The sequence below is a fragment of the Siniperca chuatsi genome, linkage group LG14 (genome assembly GCF_020085105.1).
Source record: "Siniperca chuatsi isolate FFG_IHB_CAS linkage group LG14, ASM2008510v1, whole genome shotgun sequence".
NCBI lineage: Eukaryota > Metazoa > Chordata > Actinopteri > Centrarchiformes > Sinipercidae > Siniperca > Siniperca chuatsi.
The window spans coordinates 23,462,042-23,483,741 of NC_058055.1; the positions used below are offsets into that span (position 1 = coordinate 23,462,042).

Sequence of the window (21,700 nt, forward strand, 5' to 3'; positions counted from 1 at the left end):
AGATGGAGCTAGCTTCAACTACTTTATATACAGTTAGCTAGTTTAGTCCAGTGGTTCCCAACCTAGGGGTCGGGCCCTTCCAAAGGGTCACAAGATAAATCTGAGGGGCCGTCAGATGATTAATGGGAGCGGAAAAAACAAAGTTCTGATACACAAATCTGTGAGGGGCCATGAAGAGCTTTAAAAGTAATCAACAAGATCTTAAAATCCATCCTAAAACAAACAGGGAACCAATGTAAAGAGACTAAAACAGGTGTGATGTGGTCGTACTTCTTGGTCCTGGTTAACAGCTTAGCAGCTGAGTTCTGTACAGTCTGCAGTTGTGTCAAAGTTTTTTGATTAAGACAAGAGAACAGGCTGTTACAATAATCAAGGCGTGAGGTAACAACAGTTTCTGCATCACTAAGATTTAAAATAGATCAGATTTTTGCAATGTTTCTGAGATAAAAACATGACTGGACAAGCTTAGTGATATGTTGCTCAAAACATAAATTGCTATCAAACAACAAACCAAGATTTCTTGCAACAGGCTTGATATGTTGTGACAGGTTACCAGTAGATAGCAGAATTTGTTTAGTGATGTGTTGGAGCCCAATAACAAGGATTTCAGTTTTATTTGAGTTGAGCTGAAGAAAATGTATCGACATCCAATTTTTTATGTCAGCCAGGCAGTCCTGCAGTGAACTCAGCATGCTAAGGTCAGTGGGCTTGACAGGGAGGTACAACTGTGTGTCACCGCATAACAATGAAAAGAAATACCATGTCTGCAGATGACATCACCCAAGGGGAGCATGTATAAGGAGAACCTTGTGGCACACCGTACTTGATATGGGAAAAGGATGACATGAAGTTATTAATGCTGACACAGAATTTCCTATTGGACAGATAAGATGATAACCAGTCTAGTGCAGTGCCAGATATGCCCACCCAGTCTAAAAGAATGCCATGATCAATTATGTCAAAGGCAGCACTTAAGTCCAGCATCACAAGAAGTGAACACATGCCTGCGTCTGCATTCAATAAAAGGTCATTAGTGACTTTGAGAAGGGCTGTCTCATTGCTGTGGTGCTGACGAAAGCCAGATTGGAACTTTTCAAAGGTATTATTGTTTTCCACAGCAGCAAGAACAATCGAGAATCTTCTAAATAAAAGGCCAAGGCCAGGGTTTTTTTAGGACTGGCTGGACACAAGCAGTTTTAAAGTAATCTGGGACGCAGCCAGTAGACAGCGAGCTGTTAAAAATAATTAGCAAAAGGGGCGCAATACAATCCATAACTTCCAATAAAAACCTAGTTGGGATTTTGTCCAGAGGGCTCGAGGACACTCTCATAAGAGACATGATGTCTACAAGTTCAGGTAGCGTAACAGCAGAAAAATTGCTCAAAGAATCCCTGAGCAGGTGATCCACATCTAAAAAGGCAGGGTTTGGGGTGATATCAGATCTTATTAACTCCACCTTTCCAGCAAAGTGCAAAAGAAACTTTTCACAATCAGCATCACACTCAGCAGGAGCACAAGGAGAGGCTGGGTTAACTAACTGATCCACAGTCTGAAATATGAATCTGGGGTTGTGCTGATGGGCAGAAATAAGTGCAGAGAAATGTTCTTGCATCCTTCACCATCCTATCATAAAGGAGTAATAACTCTTTCATGGCCACAAAGTGGACCTTGAGACCTGATTTCTTCCATCTGCGTTCTGCTCTTCTGCATTTCTCTTTACAGCTTCGAATACTGTCATTTAACCATGGCTGTTTTCTACTCTTTGAGTTTGGTCTATTTTTCAGAGGAGCTATGAGATCTAAGGTTGAAGAACACAGATAGTTAAAAGAATCAACCAAATCGTTGGTGTTGGAGGAATTGGGAAACACACTGCCAGGAGAATTGAACAGTGTACAGAATTTTGTGGCACTATGCTCATTAAGGACGCGTGTGTACTTAGAGCGGGATAAGACAGTACTAGCAGCCTGTAATTCACAGTTAAAAACAATGCATAGGTGATCGGATACAGACAGGTCCCTGATTTCCACAGATGGAGTTATGAATGAATTACTGTCCTTTCAAACTCATCAGATTTCTTATATTTCATAGCCAAAATAATAATTATTGGAATTGATATACTGTAGATGTGGTTCATGTGTGCATTAGGAAAAAATCACACACAAACCAAGTTTGGGTCACTATAGCACCGATGCAGTACTGGGTTGACTTTACCCAGTACCAACTGGTTGTTTTGACCCAGTGTTAGTAACAATGTGCATATGACATTCAAAACTGCAAAGGATACGTCCAAATTTATAACGAGCAAGAGTAGATTGTAACAGTTATGATACTTTAGTTTGGATAAATAACCCAACACTAATAAAATGTTAATGTTAAAAAGTAACACTAACACTGGTCAAAACAAATAATTACTTGGGTTGTTTTCTATCAGTGGTTACTGGGTAAAAAAACATTTGCTTGTATTCATGCTGAATCCATCATGTCATGAATTGGAGGATTTAATAATTTTCATGTGACATTGGGGCAGATGTATCTTTATCAACTTATAACACTAACTTGAAAACATTTAATTTATATAGGGCTTTTCTAGACAAGGTTACTTAACACTCAATTCTTAATTCTAAGAGTAAGAGCCAGAGTGGCTTCATACATACTGGCCCTGGCCTATGGCGCTACATGGGCTTTGTATTAGAGTATGTGCACCCTGTGGTTTCACCTTAATCATGAAGGTGAAAGTGAAGGTGGAACATGAGTAGGGCTTTGTTATGATCATGGTTATTAAAGACCACATGGTGATACACTGCAGTGTTTAACATCTCTCAAGGTTAAATCATACTGCAGGTTTTCTGTGTCTTCCTTTTCACTGACCACTTTAATTCCTTTCTTGTAACTAATATTTTCCTCTCTTCTGTCCTTTCTGCTGTCTTTTTCTTCACTTTCATGTATTTCATGAATTACTTCTTGGTATTGATGCGTATCACCTTCAAACTGTGGTGGAAGAAGTACTCTTATCTTTCACTTAAGTAAAAGGAGTAATATTACAGTGTAGAAATACTCTGTTACAAGTAAAACTCCTGCATTCAAAATGTTACTTAAGTAAAAGTACAAAAGTATTAGCATCAAAATATACATAAAGTACCAAAAGTAAAAGTACTCATTATGAATAATGGTCCATTTCAGAATGATGTTTATTATATTACTGGATTATAATTATTGATGCAATAATACTGTATATACATTATTTTAATGTTGCAGCTAATAAAGGTGGGGCTGATTTTTTACTATATATATTGCCGGGTAGCTTGTGAATTTCACCAAGGGATCAATAAAGTCTTATATTAACCTATAATAATACATCATAATTTATTTGTAGATTATATTTTGTATTAATCATCTGAATCCGCAAAGTTAAAGTTATTAAATTAATATATTGGAGTAAAAAGTACAATATTTGCCTCTGAAGTGTAATGGAGTAGAAGTGTGGAGTAGCAGAAAATGGTAATATTTAAGTACAAGTACCTAAAAATTGTACGTAAGGACAGTAAATGTACTTAGTTACTTTCCACCACTGCCTTCATATAATAGAGGACAAAACTTATTTAGGCTTCTTGCGAGAACAATTGTGTGTCTGAGTGCAAGATTCCTTGTTTTGTTTACATATTTACCAAAATGCAATAACACAATTGGTCACAAAAAAAAAAAAATCAGACTGCAGGGAAATACACATAGTGTGAATTGCATTACCTCAGGATGAACTGTGATTACTCTATAAAAGGTGTTGTGTATCACACATGTGATAACCTTGTTAACAGCTTTAACAAGGTTAAATTGTGTGTTAATTACAGCTACGTGTCAGATGAAACAAATTAAAGCTGCAGCAGTGAAGCTTTAGTATAAATAATCACACGCTGGTTTATGCACGAGTAAACTGTGTGCAGGCTGCTGATGACACATTACTAGATTATTGGGTATTAAAGTTAAAATTTTGTATTTACCTCATCTTGTCATTTTGGATCACCCATGTGCCCGTCAACTAGACCTTAAAAGCAAGATTATGTGAATTTTTAAAGAAGAAGTAACATTCTCTCTCTTACAAATGAAAAGTTTAATTCATCATCAGTTTAATACATTCAGGGGTTTGGTGGCTGCAGCCTTACTTGGTCTGGTATGATTAAGTAATGTTAGCAAAACTTTAACTAGAATAAATAAATAAAACAAGAAGTAAATACATCATACCTCAGCCGGAGACAGTCTTGTCCTGTTCCACACGTTCTCAGTCGGGTCACCCAATGATGTTTTTAAAGCACCTGATTCACCTAAAGAGAATCTTGGGAAATGAAGGGAAATTCAATGTGCCATTATCCTGTATTTACCACTTGTGCGTGCTGTTCAGTTAATTTACAAAGTCTTGCTGTAATGAAACAAGACTGAAAGTTGTCCAGCTAATATGCCCATTAGATTACAAAATAGATTATGAGGCTTCATCCTTTGTATAAGGATGAGCATGCTCAATACATTTCAAGGCATTCTGACCTTTTGATTTTGATATTTCTTGTGCACAAGTGGAACTTTTGGCCTGATGGTGGTGCTGGAAGTAAGGCCAAGGGCACGGCCAGATTAAGCTGGGAGAGAGACTGGGGTAAAAAGAAAAACATAGAGCTGCTTAACTCCTCTGTTCCTCTTGCTCTCTGCACAATGTGTACCTTTTTATGCCTGATACTACCTGGCCTCAGGTGTAATTTGATTAAACACAAATTTGTCTACAAATATGCATCATAAAAGCACAATTTTAGTAATGAAGGTCTTCAAGCTACATTTTGACACAGGGACCCACCTCAAGATCAGATTATAAAGTAGCACCCATTTCAAAGGGATAGTTCAAACATTTTGGGAAATACAATTATTCACTATTTTTTGTCAAGTTGGACGAGAAGATTGATAACCACTCATGTCTACAGCCAGCAGCTCGTAATTTTTCCCCCCCACCAGCACTCCCTCTGATTGGCCAGTACTTGTTGATTCCCTTAGTTAGGTTGGTTAAGGTTAGGGTTAGGGATAGCCAATCAGAGTCAGAGTAGGGGCGGATTCGGTGGAAAGCTGGTGGTGAAAAAAATAACGCACCAGCAGCCGGTTAGCTTACCTTAGCATTAACATGAAGCAGGGTGAAACAGCTAGCCTAGCTCTGTCCGAAGGTAAAAAGAAATTCTCCTACCAGCACATCTAAAGCTCACTCACTAACATGTTATATGTTGTTTGTTTACGCTGTACAAAATCCCAACTGTGAAAGTGACAGTTTCTGTTTTTACAGGGGGTTTTGTGCTGGACTACTTCTTGGCTGGCAGTGGTGACTTCCTAGAAGCAAGAAAGCACCTAAGTGTTTCCAAAAATGTCGAACTATTCCTTTAAGGCCCTTAAAATGTCAGCTGTTATTGTGCTTTAGTGGTGCATATTTCCAAGCAAAGTAACAATTAATCACATTGTTACAAACCAATTGCGACACAGCAAATCTGAGGCTTTTGGTGGCCCTTAAAGGTCTGGGGCCCTGGGCTTGGTAAAGGGGTCACCAAAAACATAAGATTCATCCTCTGAAGACCATTAATATCAACATTTCATGACAATCTGGCACTAGTCAACATATTTTGCTAGCAGGTCATAAACACAACATCAACCATGCTTCTCTCTTATCCCTATGTCAAATAATGACACAGTACATTGCAATTTGAAATTTGTTTTTACTTAAAAAAGATCAAAATAAAGATGTACAACTGAACCAAAATAAGACGCCATATTACACTTCAGCTCTAAAGACAGATGGCAGGACAAAAAGGCATGACCTGAAATATTTCAGCTGGTTTCTGCGCTGCATACTTCCCCGTCCAGCCGCAGCATGTGTAAGGGAACGGACCAGATGAGAACCGGGCATAAACGAAAAAACATTTAGAACCAACAGAATCGTTGGCTGGTGTTGCTGAAGATGTGGCGTCTTGTATCCTATTGCAGATTGTCCTTCCACTTGTCCAAAAGAGATGAGGACAGTCAGTGAGACTGGAGCAAAAACATTTCTGCTACAGTGTGTCCAGCCTCCCTGGAGGATCCACAGTGTTTCAATAAGGAAGGGCTCTAATCATTGTTCAACGGACAAACAGTGGCTTCAACAGCTCGGGTTCGACGTCATAGCATACTCCAAATAACATATAGTGAGAGAAATGGCATTTTTTTTCTATTTCATTTCCTCGTTTGGACTCATGTCCCCACACACATAATGGTCTAAAAGATCTACCCAGATAGTACTTGTCTGTCGACATTTAAAACCAGGAGACACACAGTTTCTTTTTCATTTCTCAGTACAAAAAAATAGATCAAAGAATGAAAAAAATAGTTATATTCTGACAGCAGAAACTTGATTTATAAAGCTCTACTCATGAGCAACTGTCTGGGTCTACGTCTGCACAGTGAGGGTTGTGGTTTAAGGATTGGGGGTGGAGCTACTTAACATTCATTGTTGAATATATTAATGAATTTTTATGTAACAGGTATCAGAATATTTGGGCAGTTGATACCCCTTCACATTTAGAGTTTGAATGTTCCTATATAATACAGTTAAGTATTCAACACATTTAACACTGCCTTCCACATGTCTCCTCCTTCAAGTGGCATCATCTTTTTCATTATTGCGATGAATAAAATCTTTAAAGATGATTTACAAAAAAGAACTGTCTGTCTGTCCACTACAGTATCTGCTATGTACATCTGTTTTAAAAAGCAAGCATGTTACACAGTCGTCCCTATGTACAGCTAAATTCTTCATTTTTTAACTGAATATACATATTTACTTATTTTCACAGTTTCCTATGTTTGCTCATATATTCAATATCAATAGATTTCATTTTTGTTATTATGAATACAAATATTTTTTGTCATATCGTCATGGCAATGAGCTACAACTCTCCCAGTGTCATTTGTTGATATCTAGTGAGATTGTTGTCTCTTGAACGCTCATGTCCATGTAGCAAATACTGTTCAGTTTGAAAACAATCTTGATTGTGGTTCAGTTTTTGCCAATTCACAGCAATCCAAAAATGCACAGTTTTGAGTTTACAGTTTTCTGGTCTTCATATCATAATACCATGATATTATTCGTTTTCTTCCCCTCTGTTGCTCTTCCGTCACTGGAGTGGTAAAGGTTGAATGGCTCCAGTGGATTCCCTTTGATTCAAACATACTTCTGCTTCTGTGTGGCCACACAATTATAAAATGGAGATTGTTCTGCCTCTGGTTTCCACAGATTTCTGAGAGAAATCATTGAGCCACAACAAGTCATAACCTCCAACAGTGGGATTTGTTGTTTGCTCCTCCGTCGGTCCTGTCTCGCCCACTGGAGGTGACCTGTTGGGTGTGTACATCCTGTTTCTTTATGGTTAGTTTCTGGTTGTTTCGTGGGCGGGGTGATTATTGTTTTTTCTTGTTATTGGAATAAGGCACTTGAGAGGTTTTTGGTTTTCACGGGAGCTCAGAGGAGACCAAGGCTAGGCCAGAGCTCTGCCGGAGGGAAGGCCCGGTGTGGACGGCCTTGGGACAGTCGGGCGTCAGCACCCGTCCGTTCTCCCCAACGCTGCCTGTGATGGACAGACGGGCCTTGTTCCTCATGGCTTCTGTAAATGTTAGCTGAGGAGAAAAATAAAGAGATAGGTTTGTGTACCGAGCAGGTGAAAAAATAATAAAAAAATCGTACTGTTGCAGATTGGAGTTTTAGATACCTTACGAAGCTGACTATTTAGGAAATAATAAGGCAGAACCTTTTTTCTGAAAGAGACAGAGCTATTATTTCAAAAAGGAATGAAGGAGACCCCATTCATTTCTTCTGGGACCCCGAAAGCCCCCAATGAATAAATAAACAATAAGAATAAACTTAATAGCAGTTTTCTTATAATGTTACCTGCAAATATATGAAGCTCTGACCATCATTTCTATTAGTTATGACAAGCCACCTAAATTACGTGATAACTGTGCTTGTTAAATGCATACTTTTGTACTGAACTGAGCGAAACAGGTTGAGGCAGTAACAGCACGAACGCACCACTGAACTCAAGAATCAGAGTCAGAATCAGCACTGAACGTCACAATGATGCGTTCACTTACTGATGTACGTACTGATGTGCATTTGAAAGGTGATGTGACTGCTTATCTTAGAAAAACACTGAACAAACAGTCAGCGACTGCGAATGGTTGAACTAAACCAAACGAAACAATTCAAATCAGTAAAGTGATTCATCATTTCCGCCTCTCGGAGACATTTCGGTTGCAGCCACGTTTGGTTTAGCCTTCAAATAAAGTGCTTTAGATAATCTGGCTAAACTGGTTGCCTGTTAAATAAAAAATAAATATGATTGGAGACTATATGGAGACTTCACACTTGTAATGTGGTTGCTTGGGGGCTAATGCCCCCTTTAGGCACTAACTCAAACAAATGTAATCTGGCTCTATGATGTAGTTACAGTTGCTAGCTAAACCTCTAAACGTAGGCTATGACATATTTATATTTTGACCAGCATTGCGTGGTTGCCATTCAGGTTTGTTAGCTAAAGCCGGGCAGACACTGTACGGACTACGCCCGATTTTAATCCCAAATTGGTCGTTCCAGACCTAATATTTAGAATCGGCCCAAAGTCCAGATTGGCTGACGTTTGACATTAAAGCTGGAGTGCTGAACTTTTGTCTCCCCCTTCTGGCAGTGAGAGTAAATACACAAACACGATCGCTTTCTTTTTTTTGACAGTAATCCTTCCTCTGAATGCAAAGTTTCTTTTTTATCTGGAGTATCAGACACTTTTCTTGGACGCTTTTTAGATTTTATTCCTAGTTGCTGTAGCCTACTGCTTCAGTACAGGTTGCTCCAGAGCCATGTAGAGAGAGAGTTGCGTCAACTCTGTTCAATTTCAATTCAAGTGGCTTTATTGGCATGACTGCATACAACTATCGCACACGTGGAGCTATCTACGTGGCATCATCGCTGGTTGGCGTAAAACGCATCATTACCGGTACGCCAGCGCGGGAATGTCGCCACAGACACCAGATTAATCTGGTACAGATTACTGAACTCCTTATACTGCAAAACACAGAGAGATTTACCCGGCGGTGACTGGCTTAATCAGCATTGTGTAAACTTGTTTGGCAAGGGCTTGAATGTAATGGATGTTCATTTATTTGTAAAAGTCCTGCACTCTAGCAGAGGAACTGAACGTTGCTGCAGAACAGACACCACATTGTCTGCATCTTCCAGCCATCTGCGGCTCCATATTTTTCTTTTTTTCCCTCTTTCATTCATAAAATTGCATAAAGTGATGTTGCCTTCAGTGTTTACGTTCCTTGTGAGCTCCATGTTGTGGTCGGTCAATTGATCCGTACAGTGTAAGCATAAGAGGTGGAGGTTCTGGCCGTGCAGAAAGGCCAGTTAAAACTTGTAATGTGAGTTAACGAAACATACAAGATGAATAAAAACGCGCTGAGTCTGCCTATTCATTGGCACCTGTGATTTAACTCAACCTGTGACATTACTTCTGTCCTCAAGAAACTTCACTGGAACTAAAACTCCAATTTGCTTCAAGATTATCTATAAACACAACAGGTATAACAGCCTCATAATACAATACAGCTGTACAGTTAAATATATATACAGTAGTGTGGAAACCACAGTCATAAAACACCTTTCATAGCCATTCAGTACAGTATCAAGCCAGCCCCATACTACATGTAAATTCATTAGCGACAGAATTATTACACAGTGAGTGATAGTTGCAGGCAGTGGGACAGGGAAGCTGACTAAGCAACAGTCAAGCTAATGAAGAGTTTGTGCTGAAGTGCTGATGGGGGACACATAACCACATTGGACAGACCCAGTGTGAAAAGATATCTGAAATGGTCCTGGGGGAAATATCCGGAGAAAACAGCTCACATCAATAAAATCAGCTCAGCTCGAGGGATACTTCACATCGTTTACTTTAGCCTTACAATGTAGAGTATAGTGTTTAAATATGGCTTTATTATATAGGGCTTCCTGTGTGCTCAAGGCTGGTTTCTCATTAAATTTGTTCTGTGGCTGTACATCGATGGTCTCTTGTAACTGACAGACTTGAGACAGTAATATCCCTGAGCTGCAGCATCTACTATTCAGGTTTATGTGTGTGTCTGTGTGAGTGTGTTTACGCCCTCACACGGCTACAAAGAACTTTTGATGGTTCGCTGGTGGGAAAACAAGGCACTAGAGCTTCACAGGTTCAGACTAGACATTAGATGAACGAATGTACTGCAGTTTGATGAAAGTGTAGACGTGTGTGTACAAGTAAGACACTGGTCCTCATTTAACATGCCTTTCCTACCTGTTAATACGCTATGAGTCCAGTGGAAAAGCTGCACAGCTACAGGTCTGAACAGTAACACTCAAATTCAAGAGCAGCAGTGTTTACTTCTAAAACATTTAGAAATATATTCTAAGACTGTTTTGATTTCAAAGCCAATTAAACAACCTAATCTTAATCTGTGTAAAATTGCAGTTTCATTCTGACATTTTATCCTCATTAACTCAAAGACATTACAGCTATCTAAGCAGATTTTGATAAGGGTGATCAATCATGGCATTTATCATTTATTTTCAACTTTATTGAATTCCTATGAATACCAGACATGAATACTATCTTCTCACCAAATTCAGAATGAGTAATACATTTTTGATTTCAGCAGGAAAATGGGTCACATGGTATTGCTCGCTTGATAAATGAGGGCCAACGTCTACAGCCACATAAGCTGCGAAGCAGTAGAGGCGACGTCATGTCTGAGGATGACTCATCGCTTCCTGTCACATTGAGAAAAAGCTCGAACGCAGACCAGGACGTCACATGACCACATAGTGAGCAGATAAGACAGAGAAGTGGGAAGCAGTTTGCCACTGGTCACGACAGTCACTCAGCATGGCAAAGCTAGCATGGGGATATGATAGGTTTCACTTACAGTCTCTGTGCAGGGAGCTAGTGAGGGGGGAGGGAAGGCTTGGGCGGACCTTCTATGAAAACCCCAACTACATCTTATCAGCTTCCCCATCGCTGCTATACCCATTGAAAACCTCACTAAACCCGGCTACGTTGGGGATGCTGGGGCTGGGCCTCGGACTCTGGCTTTGGTTAGGCTCGGGGCTATGACGAGGGCTGCCTGTCTGGCAGGGGTAGCAGTGGTGGTGGGGATGGTGGTAATGGGGGTGTTGGGACTGGGATTGGGATTGGGACTGGGCCTCCACCTTCATTCTCTTGGCTTCGTTGCGTGACTTGTAGCAGAATTCAATGAGGGCCACCAGCATGGCCAGGCCCAGGCCCCCGACCAGGATATAGAAGACCCCCGCCACGTTGCTCAGACTGAGGGCCTGGGATGACTTGTCCTGTAGCCGGCAGGGAGAGGAACAAATACACAAACGTCAGCGCTAGTTTTTAGCAGAGGCAGCAGTAAGTGCATACAAACAGTCAACATTTATAAACACATAAAACAGGGCAATACGGAAAAATCTCACATCAATTTCCCATCATGCACACACACACACACACACACACACACACATCATTTATCACTACTCTAGCTCTATCCTGTCAGTCTACTGTTGCACAGCTGTATGTAGCCATGCTAGCAAAAATAATCTCCTGCTGTCATCCTGCCTAAAATATTTCAGAAAACATTATAGAGATCAGTTATGTCTCCGCATTAAAGGGTCACTTCAACCAAATTACAAAAAAGCATATTTCTCACTTGCTCCCAGTGCTGTTGGACATGCAGATAGTTTTTGTTTTATTTGCACAGCTTTTGCAATATGCACCTTTGAGATTTTTGCCTCCACTCCAATACAATGGAGGAATTTCATTTGTGGTACTCACTGAAAAGTTAATCAGTAACTTTTCTTTCCAGAAACAATGTCCCACTTACTTTGGATAAACCACAGAGCACACTGTGGACAGTGTTCATCTAAAGGCACCTTTACTGTGTGACAACAACTGTTGTTTATTCCAAGTCACACTCAAATCTTGGTCGCGTCTGTTTTAGACTGATGATATCAATTTGAAGGATTAAGATTGTGCGATGGATGCATGGTGAATCGTAATGTAAATAGAAAAAAGTATATGAGAGCAGAGGAACGTCATCAGCTCTCATCATCCATCTGCATTATGTTTTAAAAATACAGCGAATTAAACAATAAACAGGCTTTTGCTGTAGTACTGACACAAGAGTCCTGCAAACTTCTTTCGATTTACCTTCATTGTTTTGGTTTGTGTTTTTTTTTTTGCTAAATTTTATTCAAAAATTGCACCTGCCAGTGTATTCTGTGTGATTTGATGCCGTGCTGTGGCTGGTTGGTTTGTAGACGTGGGTCGTAGCAGCAGTCACATTGTGAATTGTGTCAGAATCTTGCTGTCTTTGGTCACCAAAGCGGCCGTGGACATGTCTCACAGTGTGATCTAAGACAATCTTTTGTATTCTTGACCAAAGATTTTAGATCTCCCAGGGTCCTATGTTCCCAGCATGTGTGCCTCTTCATATAAACTAACATTGCAAAAGATTGCTAAGGGCTATCTTTGCAGTTCATTGCAAAAGAACGAAGGGAGATGGACATTCCAAATGCAGTTTGAATGGTAAAAATCTGTTCAGCCACTGTGGAGATACAATGTCAAACATACATTGAACATTTGACCTAGGGAAAAAATATTGCTGAGAACATAAAACCCTTTGAAGGTCTCCTTAATGTGTCATATTAAGAGGATATTGAGTTGGGGAACATAGGACCCTGGGAGCATAGAACATAGATACACTCCTCCTTATATCTATGTTCCCAGGGTCCTATGTTCCCTAGCTCCAAATTTGCAGGCAAAGTTCAATGTATGTTTCCCTCGGTCAATATGTTGAAATCACCCACCTACAGCTTATAGGCTACTGATGTTATACTGAAACTTACGCCCTCAAATTTGTGGGCAAGGCAGTTTTCTTGACTTTAAACATTGTATTTCCACAGTGGCCAAACAGATTTTCACCATTCAAACTGCATTTGAAGCTTCCATTTCCCTTTGTTCTCTTGCGTGTAATTTGAACTGCAAAGATAGCCCTTACCAATCTCTTACATTGTTAGTTTATATCAAAAGACACACATGCTGGGAACATAGGATCCTGGGAACATAGGGATGAGCCTTATGTTCCTTAAACCGCTTTCTACTGTAGAGATAGTCCCTGCTGACAGCGTGTTCTGTGGATTATCTACAACAAGGACATTGTTCCTGAAAAGAGTTGTTGTTGTTGATTTTTAAATAAATAAATTATTTAAATGCATTTAAATAAATGCAATTAAAATTATCTGCATGGCTACAATATAACTAGAAGTAAATGAGAAAATATGTTTTTGTAATTTGGATGAACTAGCCCTCTAATTTCCCTCCATATTTCGACAAACTGCTCGTCTCTCAGTTCAGACATTCACCTTTTAACCCCCTTTTATTCAAATGTATGCAGCTGATCTCTCTGAGCTCTGACTGTTGCTCCTCTCTGCCATTTATCTCCCTCCGATAAATCACCTACGTCCTTAAGGGTCATTCAACTTATTACCTTGACACAAAAAGATTGCCTGTCATGCTTAGTCTCATTTGCAAGTGATAGCGTGTGTGTCCTGCACTTAATGATCTGAGTAAGAGGACATGACTTATGTGGAAGATACGTGCTGCTTTATTTATAATGTGGCCGCTCTCTCCATGCTCCAGTGCAGTGTGCTACTACAGCTGAGGCTTACAGTAGTACTGACATGTAGTGTGACATACAGTAACGTCTGAACATTCCCTGGGACCATCTTAGGTGACAACCAATGTAAGTATGATCCTTCATCTGCAGTTGCAACACATAGCTTAGCTGCTGTAAAGCTGTTAGCGCTGTGCCATGCCTTGTTTCTGTCATGCTGTATCCCTCAGGCTACGCCTTAAGTCTTTACCTGCATGTCTGTCACTCGCTCTTTCTCAGAGTATTATGTGTGTGCGTCACATCAGCCAGCCTGCTGTAATAACAGAACAGTACTGCCAGCGTTATAAAAGTGTGCATAGAGACAAAGAGAGGAGGGGAGGCTCCCGGGCTGGTGGAGACTGACCTTACTTCCCGAGTCCTTGGGTCCACACTCCCCTTTATCGTACCACCATTTGTTTTTCAGTTTGTCTAAGACTCCTGCTTCACTCAGTTTCAATACGGCAAGGTTTACAGGCGTTCTTCAAATCACAGGGGACGGGGCAGGGTGGGGTGGGGAAAATAACATAAATAACATCATAGGACATGTTATTTTATGTTATTCAATCAGAAGAAGCCCAAAAAGAGCAGCTCAGTACTCTTCACAAAGTGACGAAGCCGGGAAGGGGCCACACTTATGCTACATGTCTCTTTGCTCATTGATAGTCAAGATATTTGTTTGTGGGGTCGGGTTTATTGGGAGGTATTAAGGGGAAGGGGCAGAACTAACAGACATATACGTGGGGCCCCGGCTGCATCGCTTTTCTGGAACGGGCACATACTGCCGGGACCTTTCTTACAACAAGCACAGAGGCTAGTACTGTCAACCCAAAACTATTGGTTCAGAAAATGTATTTTATGCATAGTAGTATGCTTAAAAACCCAATATGGGGCTACTGTCATATTCTAAGATACTTATTTTAAAGGTCCAGTGTGTAGGATTTAGTGGCATCCAGCGGTGAAATTGCAGTTTGCAACCCTTTGAATACCGCTCGCCTTACTCCTCCCTTCCAAGCATTTAGGAGAAACTACGGTGGCCGCGAAAAACGCAAACGGCCCTACCTAGAGCCAGTGATTGGTTTGTCCGTTCTGGGCTACTGTAAAAACATGGCGGTGCAACATGGCGACCTCCGTGGAAGGGGACCTGCTCCCTATGTAGATAAAAACGGCTTATTCTAAGGTAACAAAAACACAACAATTCTCATTTTTAGGAGATTATACACTAATGAAAACATACTTAGATATACAAATATTCTATTCCATTTCTGCCAATTGCTCCTCCTCCGCTGGACCTTTAAGCGAAGTGCTAATGATGCTAATAGCAACATTTTCAGAGAACTTTTAAATAGTTTTACCTTTCCAATCTGTACATAAGCAGTACAGCGAATATTTTTGCTTCGACAGTACTAGCTCTTCTCTCGAGATTAAAATTTGCAGTTTCCTAGTCAGCTGTGTAACTGTGGGGTTCGACCCGGCAGATGCTCCTGTTACCAACAAAACACATTTCTCTTTTACCCGCATCAAGGTCACATGGGCATAGCGACATAGCGGCTAACCTTCTCGCCACCGCCTCCGCTGCCACACTCTCCTTTGTCGTACCACCACTTGTTTTTCAATTTGTCCAACAGGCCTTGCTCATTGAGTTTTAACACTGCCAGGTTAACTGCACTTCTTGAAAACGATAAAACATATTTGGTGAGAGGGGGTGAGTATGCTGTCCAATTTGGGAGGGAAGGAAGAGGGGGGGGAGGGGAAGGGAGGAGTAGCAGTAAGAGAGGGACAAGGGTGGAAAAGTGCATTAATGCTCTAAACGGTTACATCCCATCCCAGGACCCAGACGCACACTGAACACAAATCTCTCCCCTTTAATGTGTTGTCTTAAGTAATTATATAAATTATATGTTATATAAGTTAATAAGCTGACAGTAGTGTTAGCCTGAGTATTCCCTGGGGGAATACTTCTTTTTTAATAAAAAATCTGATGTCAGTTAATGTCCACATCTAAGATTTGGGAAATTATGCGAAATTTATCATATAGCTATCATGTGCACATTTAAAACCTCTTATGGGGTTGTTGTTTTTAAAATAATCAGCTTGAAACATTAAACCGCTGGTTATAGAAAGCAAATACCCTGAATTTATTTAATTCATTCTACTCAAGTTTGTGTGAAAGTGTCACATAATGTTTTTCTACCCGAACACAATACTTAATTGAGTAATACATATATTTCATTTTGGCACAATTTTAAAACATGAAATACTGGCACAAAATGTTGGTAATCAACACCGTCGGTCCCAAAATTTCAGCAACAGCCAGCGCTTTGAGAAACACTTGTTAATAAGTTGGGGCTGTTTTACACATGTATATACATGTGTATGTATGTCAGCCAATTCAAAGCTCACAGGATTTCGGAGCATTAAGCTGTTCTGGAAAATTATGATTGACTTGCATTAAATGTCTATGAAAAGCTGTTTAAAATAAGTGTGCATTTTAATTTCATGGGTTCTTTTGAAGGCGGCTGTAGTGATGTCTGATGATAGTGTAGAGAGAGAGAGAGATTTGCCTCAGCCTGCATTTTGATCCTTTTAATTTATTTGCTTCATTATGAAAAATAAAAACACTCAGAAATGGAAATGGATCAGAAGCACAAAGCAGCACAGCTAATAATTCAGTTTTAGCTGATGACGTTGTTTGCAGAGCCATGTGAAATAACAGCCTTGACCAACAATGTTGCCTGCTCTTGATGTCGCTGGTGTGTTTCCTCGCTGATATCCGGACAAGTGACTGACAGAAGATGATAATCCCCAAAACAAGATGGAGGCCTGGAGGAGGGGACTACCGTGATCTGTCAGGGACTCTTCCTGGTCAAAGCAGTGGCTGAAAACTGGCACCAGCCTGGCTGCAAAACAAACCAGTAGCTGCTCTGCTCTGCTCTACTTCAGGCTTTATGGGCAGAGGAATTTACAGAAATCAACAGGGTTTGATTTACTGGCTGTGAGGAGTTGGAACAAATGACCTTGTTGGTACCTATTTACAAAGAATAAAAAACCTTAATGTTTGGTTATTGTTTTCAGTGCACTCTCTAATTACATGTGATCAATGATAGCAAGGCTCCAATAGGGTATTATCTATTTATACAGCAGAATTGCTGAGAGCCTTTATGATAAAGTGCTTTCTAATTTCTAACGTGTGTATTGCACAAGAATGTATCGCACACCTCCACAAAGTGCAAGCAGTCATGGAGCTGCAGATGTGCACACACATGCGCACACCTGTGAAGTTTTGCCTTTAGTATATTTATCCATTCCTTTCAGTGAGACCTTGCTGGCGGGCTTTAATCAATGAGTATGCAGACTGAAAGTGCAACTCCCCACAGTAATGACAGTGTATTCTCTGGCAGGTCTGTAAATTCCACTATGTGCGGGAGACAGTGACATTGTCTGGCACAGTTACCCAGGGCTGAGCATTCAAATGGCTCCCAAAACACAATTTCAGTCACTTAGCTGAAAAGAAAGAACCAGTCAACCACGAAGGAAAGCTGAAGTAGCATTAGCGAAATATCTATACTAATTACATCTGTATATAAAAATGCAGATTATCTAAAATTACATTTTCTAAATAAGACATTTTCAGATGAGTCAAGTTTACTAGAGCCTCGAGCATGCCATTCCAACATCTTTGCACAAACAGCAAGCACAAGCACAAAGACTTACCTGGTGTGGAGAGCTGTAAAGAAAAGAAATTAAATAACCACCCCTGCATCATCACAATGACCCCACCCCACATGCATGTAACAAACACAGATGTCAAAAAGCCACTACTTCTGCCCTAAAACAAACACATAAAACACCCCACCCACCCACAACAAGCAAAGTAAGTGGAGACAGATAAAGATACAAAAGGCGGCACACCAGGGAAGGTGGAATACCATAACAACACGTAAAACATATTGTTACACTATTCCACCCACCTTAACTGTGAACCCTTGGGTGTGGCTACTCCATAGCCTTTGGAGTCCAAGTTGCCTCCCACTTTCATTGTGTCGCATGGCTTGCGCTGCTCGGTGTATTCATTCATGGTGGACTCCAAGAGGAAGGCGTATTTCCCTTTGGACTTGCGGACCCGCGCCACACCCTCAGCTGTGGTCTTGGTGAAGACAGTGGGCTCGGCAGACTTCATGTATCCCCACATCTTCTCATAAACGGCGATTTTTGACCGCTGTGTCAAAAAGGGGGTTGGAGGTTCAAAGGCAGATGTGGTGTAAGAATGGGGGAAGATGGAGAAAGCATATCCACATGCAAAAACATGGTAAAAAGTTGGCATTACTGGTTTACTAGATTTTAAGCATTTTACCATATTCTTACTAAACACATGCCAAGGAATAATATGTGCAATTGTCTTTGTATGAACTACCTCCATAACTTACCATGTCTAATAAATATTTTAAACAGCAGCAGCTCCTTCTTTCTTTGTTTCTTTTTAGGTCATTTGGGTGAACAGACCCAAAGTGCCACTCCACCCAAAATCCTTTGAATAAGAACCACTCACCCTTAGCTTGCTGATCCACAAAGCACACAGGCTGGTCAGTTTGTACGTATCTAGGTTACAGTGGATACAAATGTTGAGAAATTTTCATGGTGGAAACAAAATGTTCATAGAAATGTCTCACAGCAGTCCTGCAGCAGGATCCACTTTCCCATTGTCCATCTGTAAGTTCAGTGTTCCAAACAAAAATAAGTACACTGCTTCTGTGACTGACAGCCACCTTTCAAGTCTGCAAGGGGTAGAGTCCTGCACGGGCCTAAAACTGAGACCCGAACCCAGGCCATACCTGTATCTTTAAGACCAGGTGAACCCAACTGGTACTGTCAAATTTGAGACCCAAGACTCAAAGCTGTATTTTTGCTTTATTTCAACCATTACTAGGCTAATGTAACACATGGCTATGCTCTGTCTCTATTTCCCTCTTACAATTGGGCATTGTATGTCTATTTGCAATCCATGTCATGCATGGATGCAGATGATTGGCACAGTCAGAGAGAGACTGAGAAAAATAGGTGAAATAAATTTGAAAATAACCAAACTCAAAACTGTCTGAAGCTTTATGCAATCTATTTGGATCAGGTAACGGGGGGAGAATGTTTAATACCGAAAAGATTTTGGGTGTAATATATTTTTACCTGCTGCACTTAGTCAGGAGAAGTTCAATGTAACATCATCCCGATGTATGATATGGGCTTTGGACATGTTTATATACTACTTATTTGCTACTGCAGCTTTGGGAGTCATGTAATGCCACCAGAATTATGTTTCCTATCAACGTCATTAGGAATACTTTTTACTGAACACATCTGCCAAGTTGCAAAATGTTCATACTGAACGTATCTGCAAAATGTTCACTGACGTGTTTCATTTGTTTTCCCTACAATTTTCACTCTTGCAATACTATGTCCACTCATAGCAACTAAATCATAATGTCCCTGATTATAAATGCAATACTTACTTATATATTTACATTATATCACTTATAGCATTATATATACTTTAAAGTATTTTATATATATATATATATATATATATATATATATATATATATATATATATATATATATATATATATATATATATATATACACACACACACACACACACACACACACACACACACATGCATATTCTAATATGTATATAGCTTTTTTAATATTACCTCCACTGGGTAATAATTGTAATTTCTAGGACACAGGGTTGCCATGGAGACCTGCTAAGCTCCCTTATGTTCCTGCAAATGTTTATAGGAGTGCGTGATTAGACTTTTCTCTGGTGTGTAAAAGATGAGTGAGTGCTGCATGGGTTCCCCCTAACTGTCTGAGAGCAGACCATTAACCCCAGTAACACCAACTCACCCTGAAGAACTCTTTGGTCGAGCCAGAGTCCAAAGTTCCGTAGGCGATGTCAGTCTGCTTGGCCAGATCCTCGGCGCTCTCAATGGGGGAAACCATCCTCTCCACAGTGAGGAAGGCGGCCAGGTTAGCCGTGTAGGACGAAATGATGATGAGAGTGAAGAACCACCACACTCCTCCTACGATTCTTCCCGATAACGATCTTGGAGAGCGAAAGGAGGGAGGTGGAAGAATATTGCGGGGACAGTTTGGAAGGATTAGAAGGCAGAGGGGAATGTAGAGGATGAACAAGATAAAAATAAGAAGAATGGAAGGAGGAAAGTGCCAGAAAGAAGAGCCAGGAAAATGATTATTGGAGTGGTGTAGGAGGTAAAATAAAGGTAAGGAGGAGAGGAGGAAGAGGGATCAGTGGGGCAAGATAGAAAGATATAGAAAACAGTCAATCAGTGTTGGAAAATAAGTGAGAGAGTAGACAATTAGAAGGAATGAAATGTGACTGTGTAAAGCATGGAGAGACCACCGTGGATACCAAAAATGCTGATGTGCCACCACAAGGTGGAGCTCTGACAACACTCAAACCTGCTAGTGCTGTATTTATTCCTCATTAGTGCAGATAGCCTTGCAAAAAAAAAAAAAAAAACACATGCTTGTGTTGACCAGCTCTGATAAAGAAAAGGTTGGCTACTTCTGTCCCCTTCTTCCCCACCCCCACTCTTTTTGTTTATCGGTGGGATGAAAAGAGCTGCAGGTCCCCCAGCCAGCATTGCAGCGGCACTGTTCTTTTCTTGTTTGTTCGCTCAGGGGAGACAGATAGCCTGCTGCTCAGGAGCAGCAGAAGGTTGTGAGGAGAATCTTAAACCATAAATGCTGCATTGAGGAGAACAAACAAGATCTCCCCTCGGTGCAAATCAAACAGCGGAAGATACAAAACCCTTAGGCCTCCTTGTCAAGATGGAGAGAGAGATGGGGATATGAGAAGGGGAGGAGAGAGGCATCTGCAACAGTCAGTGTTGGCTGGCTTTGCCGCTGTGTCGTATTGCAATCTGGCCATATTCCATTGTTCCCACAGGCTACTTTGTTCTCAATGTCCTGTAATCTCCATGCATGTGCACCGTTTACAAAAAGGGCGGTAGCATCCTTTTTCTCAGTTGATTCCACATACAGTAAATTATATTACATATCCCAACAGTTTTGCAAAAAAAAAAACCCTTTTGAAAAAACATTCAGGGTACTTTATTTTAGCAAATAAGATGGTTCTGCCAATACAGTCTTACACAGAACCGTCACTCTAACCACAGAATCAGTGAGGAAACTTCCGTTTTCGCGGTCTGTACCGATGAAAGTGCCTGTAGCGGCTAAGGCGACTTCAAATACAGAAGTGCTGCAGTAGAGCATGTCTCCTCTGCACACACAGGAAGCTTTGCCCATGAAATAGACTTACTTGATGTATTAGCTCTGGATTTGAATACAAATGACTTCTCTCTCTTTTTCTCCCTACACTCCATTTTCCTTCTCTTTGAGACGATTGAGTGTTTCTGTGGCTTTTGAGCACAGAGAATTTAACTGTAAAATAATGACAAAGGGGCGGGGGGTGTGTATGATAAGATGCATGGATGAGTTCTACCCTCTCTCTTCTCTCTGCTGCTTTATTTCCTTTTCCTACCTGCCAAAATCCCTTCATTCTCTCTATCAGACAGTCTCCCTCTTTCTCTTTCTTGCTTTTTTCCAATGCAAGCAGCAGTGGATTGTGGGATTGTAATAATGGGACCAGAGGAGTGTCTCTTTGCCATCCTTCCAACCCTCTGTGCTGTGTGTTTGCTGGCTGATACCACTGACTTTGATCCACAGTGACACACTGCTGTGTCTTGATGGGCCTGCAGTAAACAGAGAGGGGGGAGCTTAGTGCTGGGAGTTTGGGTAATTTTCAGGCCACGTCAGTGTTTCCACTGTTTCTCCTTTTTTGGCAATGCACAATGCTAATGGATTCAACATCATGTATATTATGATAATA

The 21,700-nt window shown here is 40.6% G+C and overlaps 1 protein-coding gene across 8 annotated transcripts in view; it reads right to left on the bottom strand.

Annotated features, from left to right (window-relative positions):
* Nucleotides 1–5,712: 5,712 nt before the first annotated feature.
* The window catches only part of gria4b (glutamate receptor, ionotropic, AMPA 4b), a 169,584-nt gene continuing 153,596 nt past the window's right edge, over nt 5,713–21,700 (bottom strand). For 4 of the 8 annotated variants that reach the window (XM_044221379.1, XM_044221378.1, XM_044221375.1 and 1 more), the window contains 5 exons: nt 19,693–19,891; nt 17,760–18,007; nt 15,345–15,459; nt 11,288–11,425; nt 5,713–7,665 (listed from right to left, as the gene is read on the bottom strand). In XM_044221379.1, coding sequence (XP_044077314.1) covers nt 7,501–7,665; nt 11,288–11,425; nt 15,345–15,459; nt 17,760–18,007; nt 19,693–19,891 — 865 coding nt within the window. In that variant the 3' untranslated portion in view covers nt 5,713–7,500. Of the gene's footprint in view, nt 7,666–11,287; nt 11,426–14,155; nt 14,271–15,344; nt 15,460–17,759; nt 18,008–19,692; nt 19,892–21,700 lie in introns of all 8 variants that reach the window. The other 4 variants (XM_044221377.1, XM_044221381.1, XR_006380620.1 and 1 more) reach the window with 3 other exon arrangements.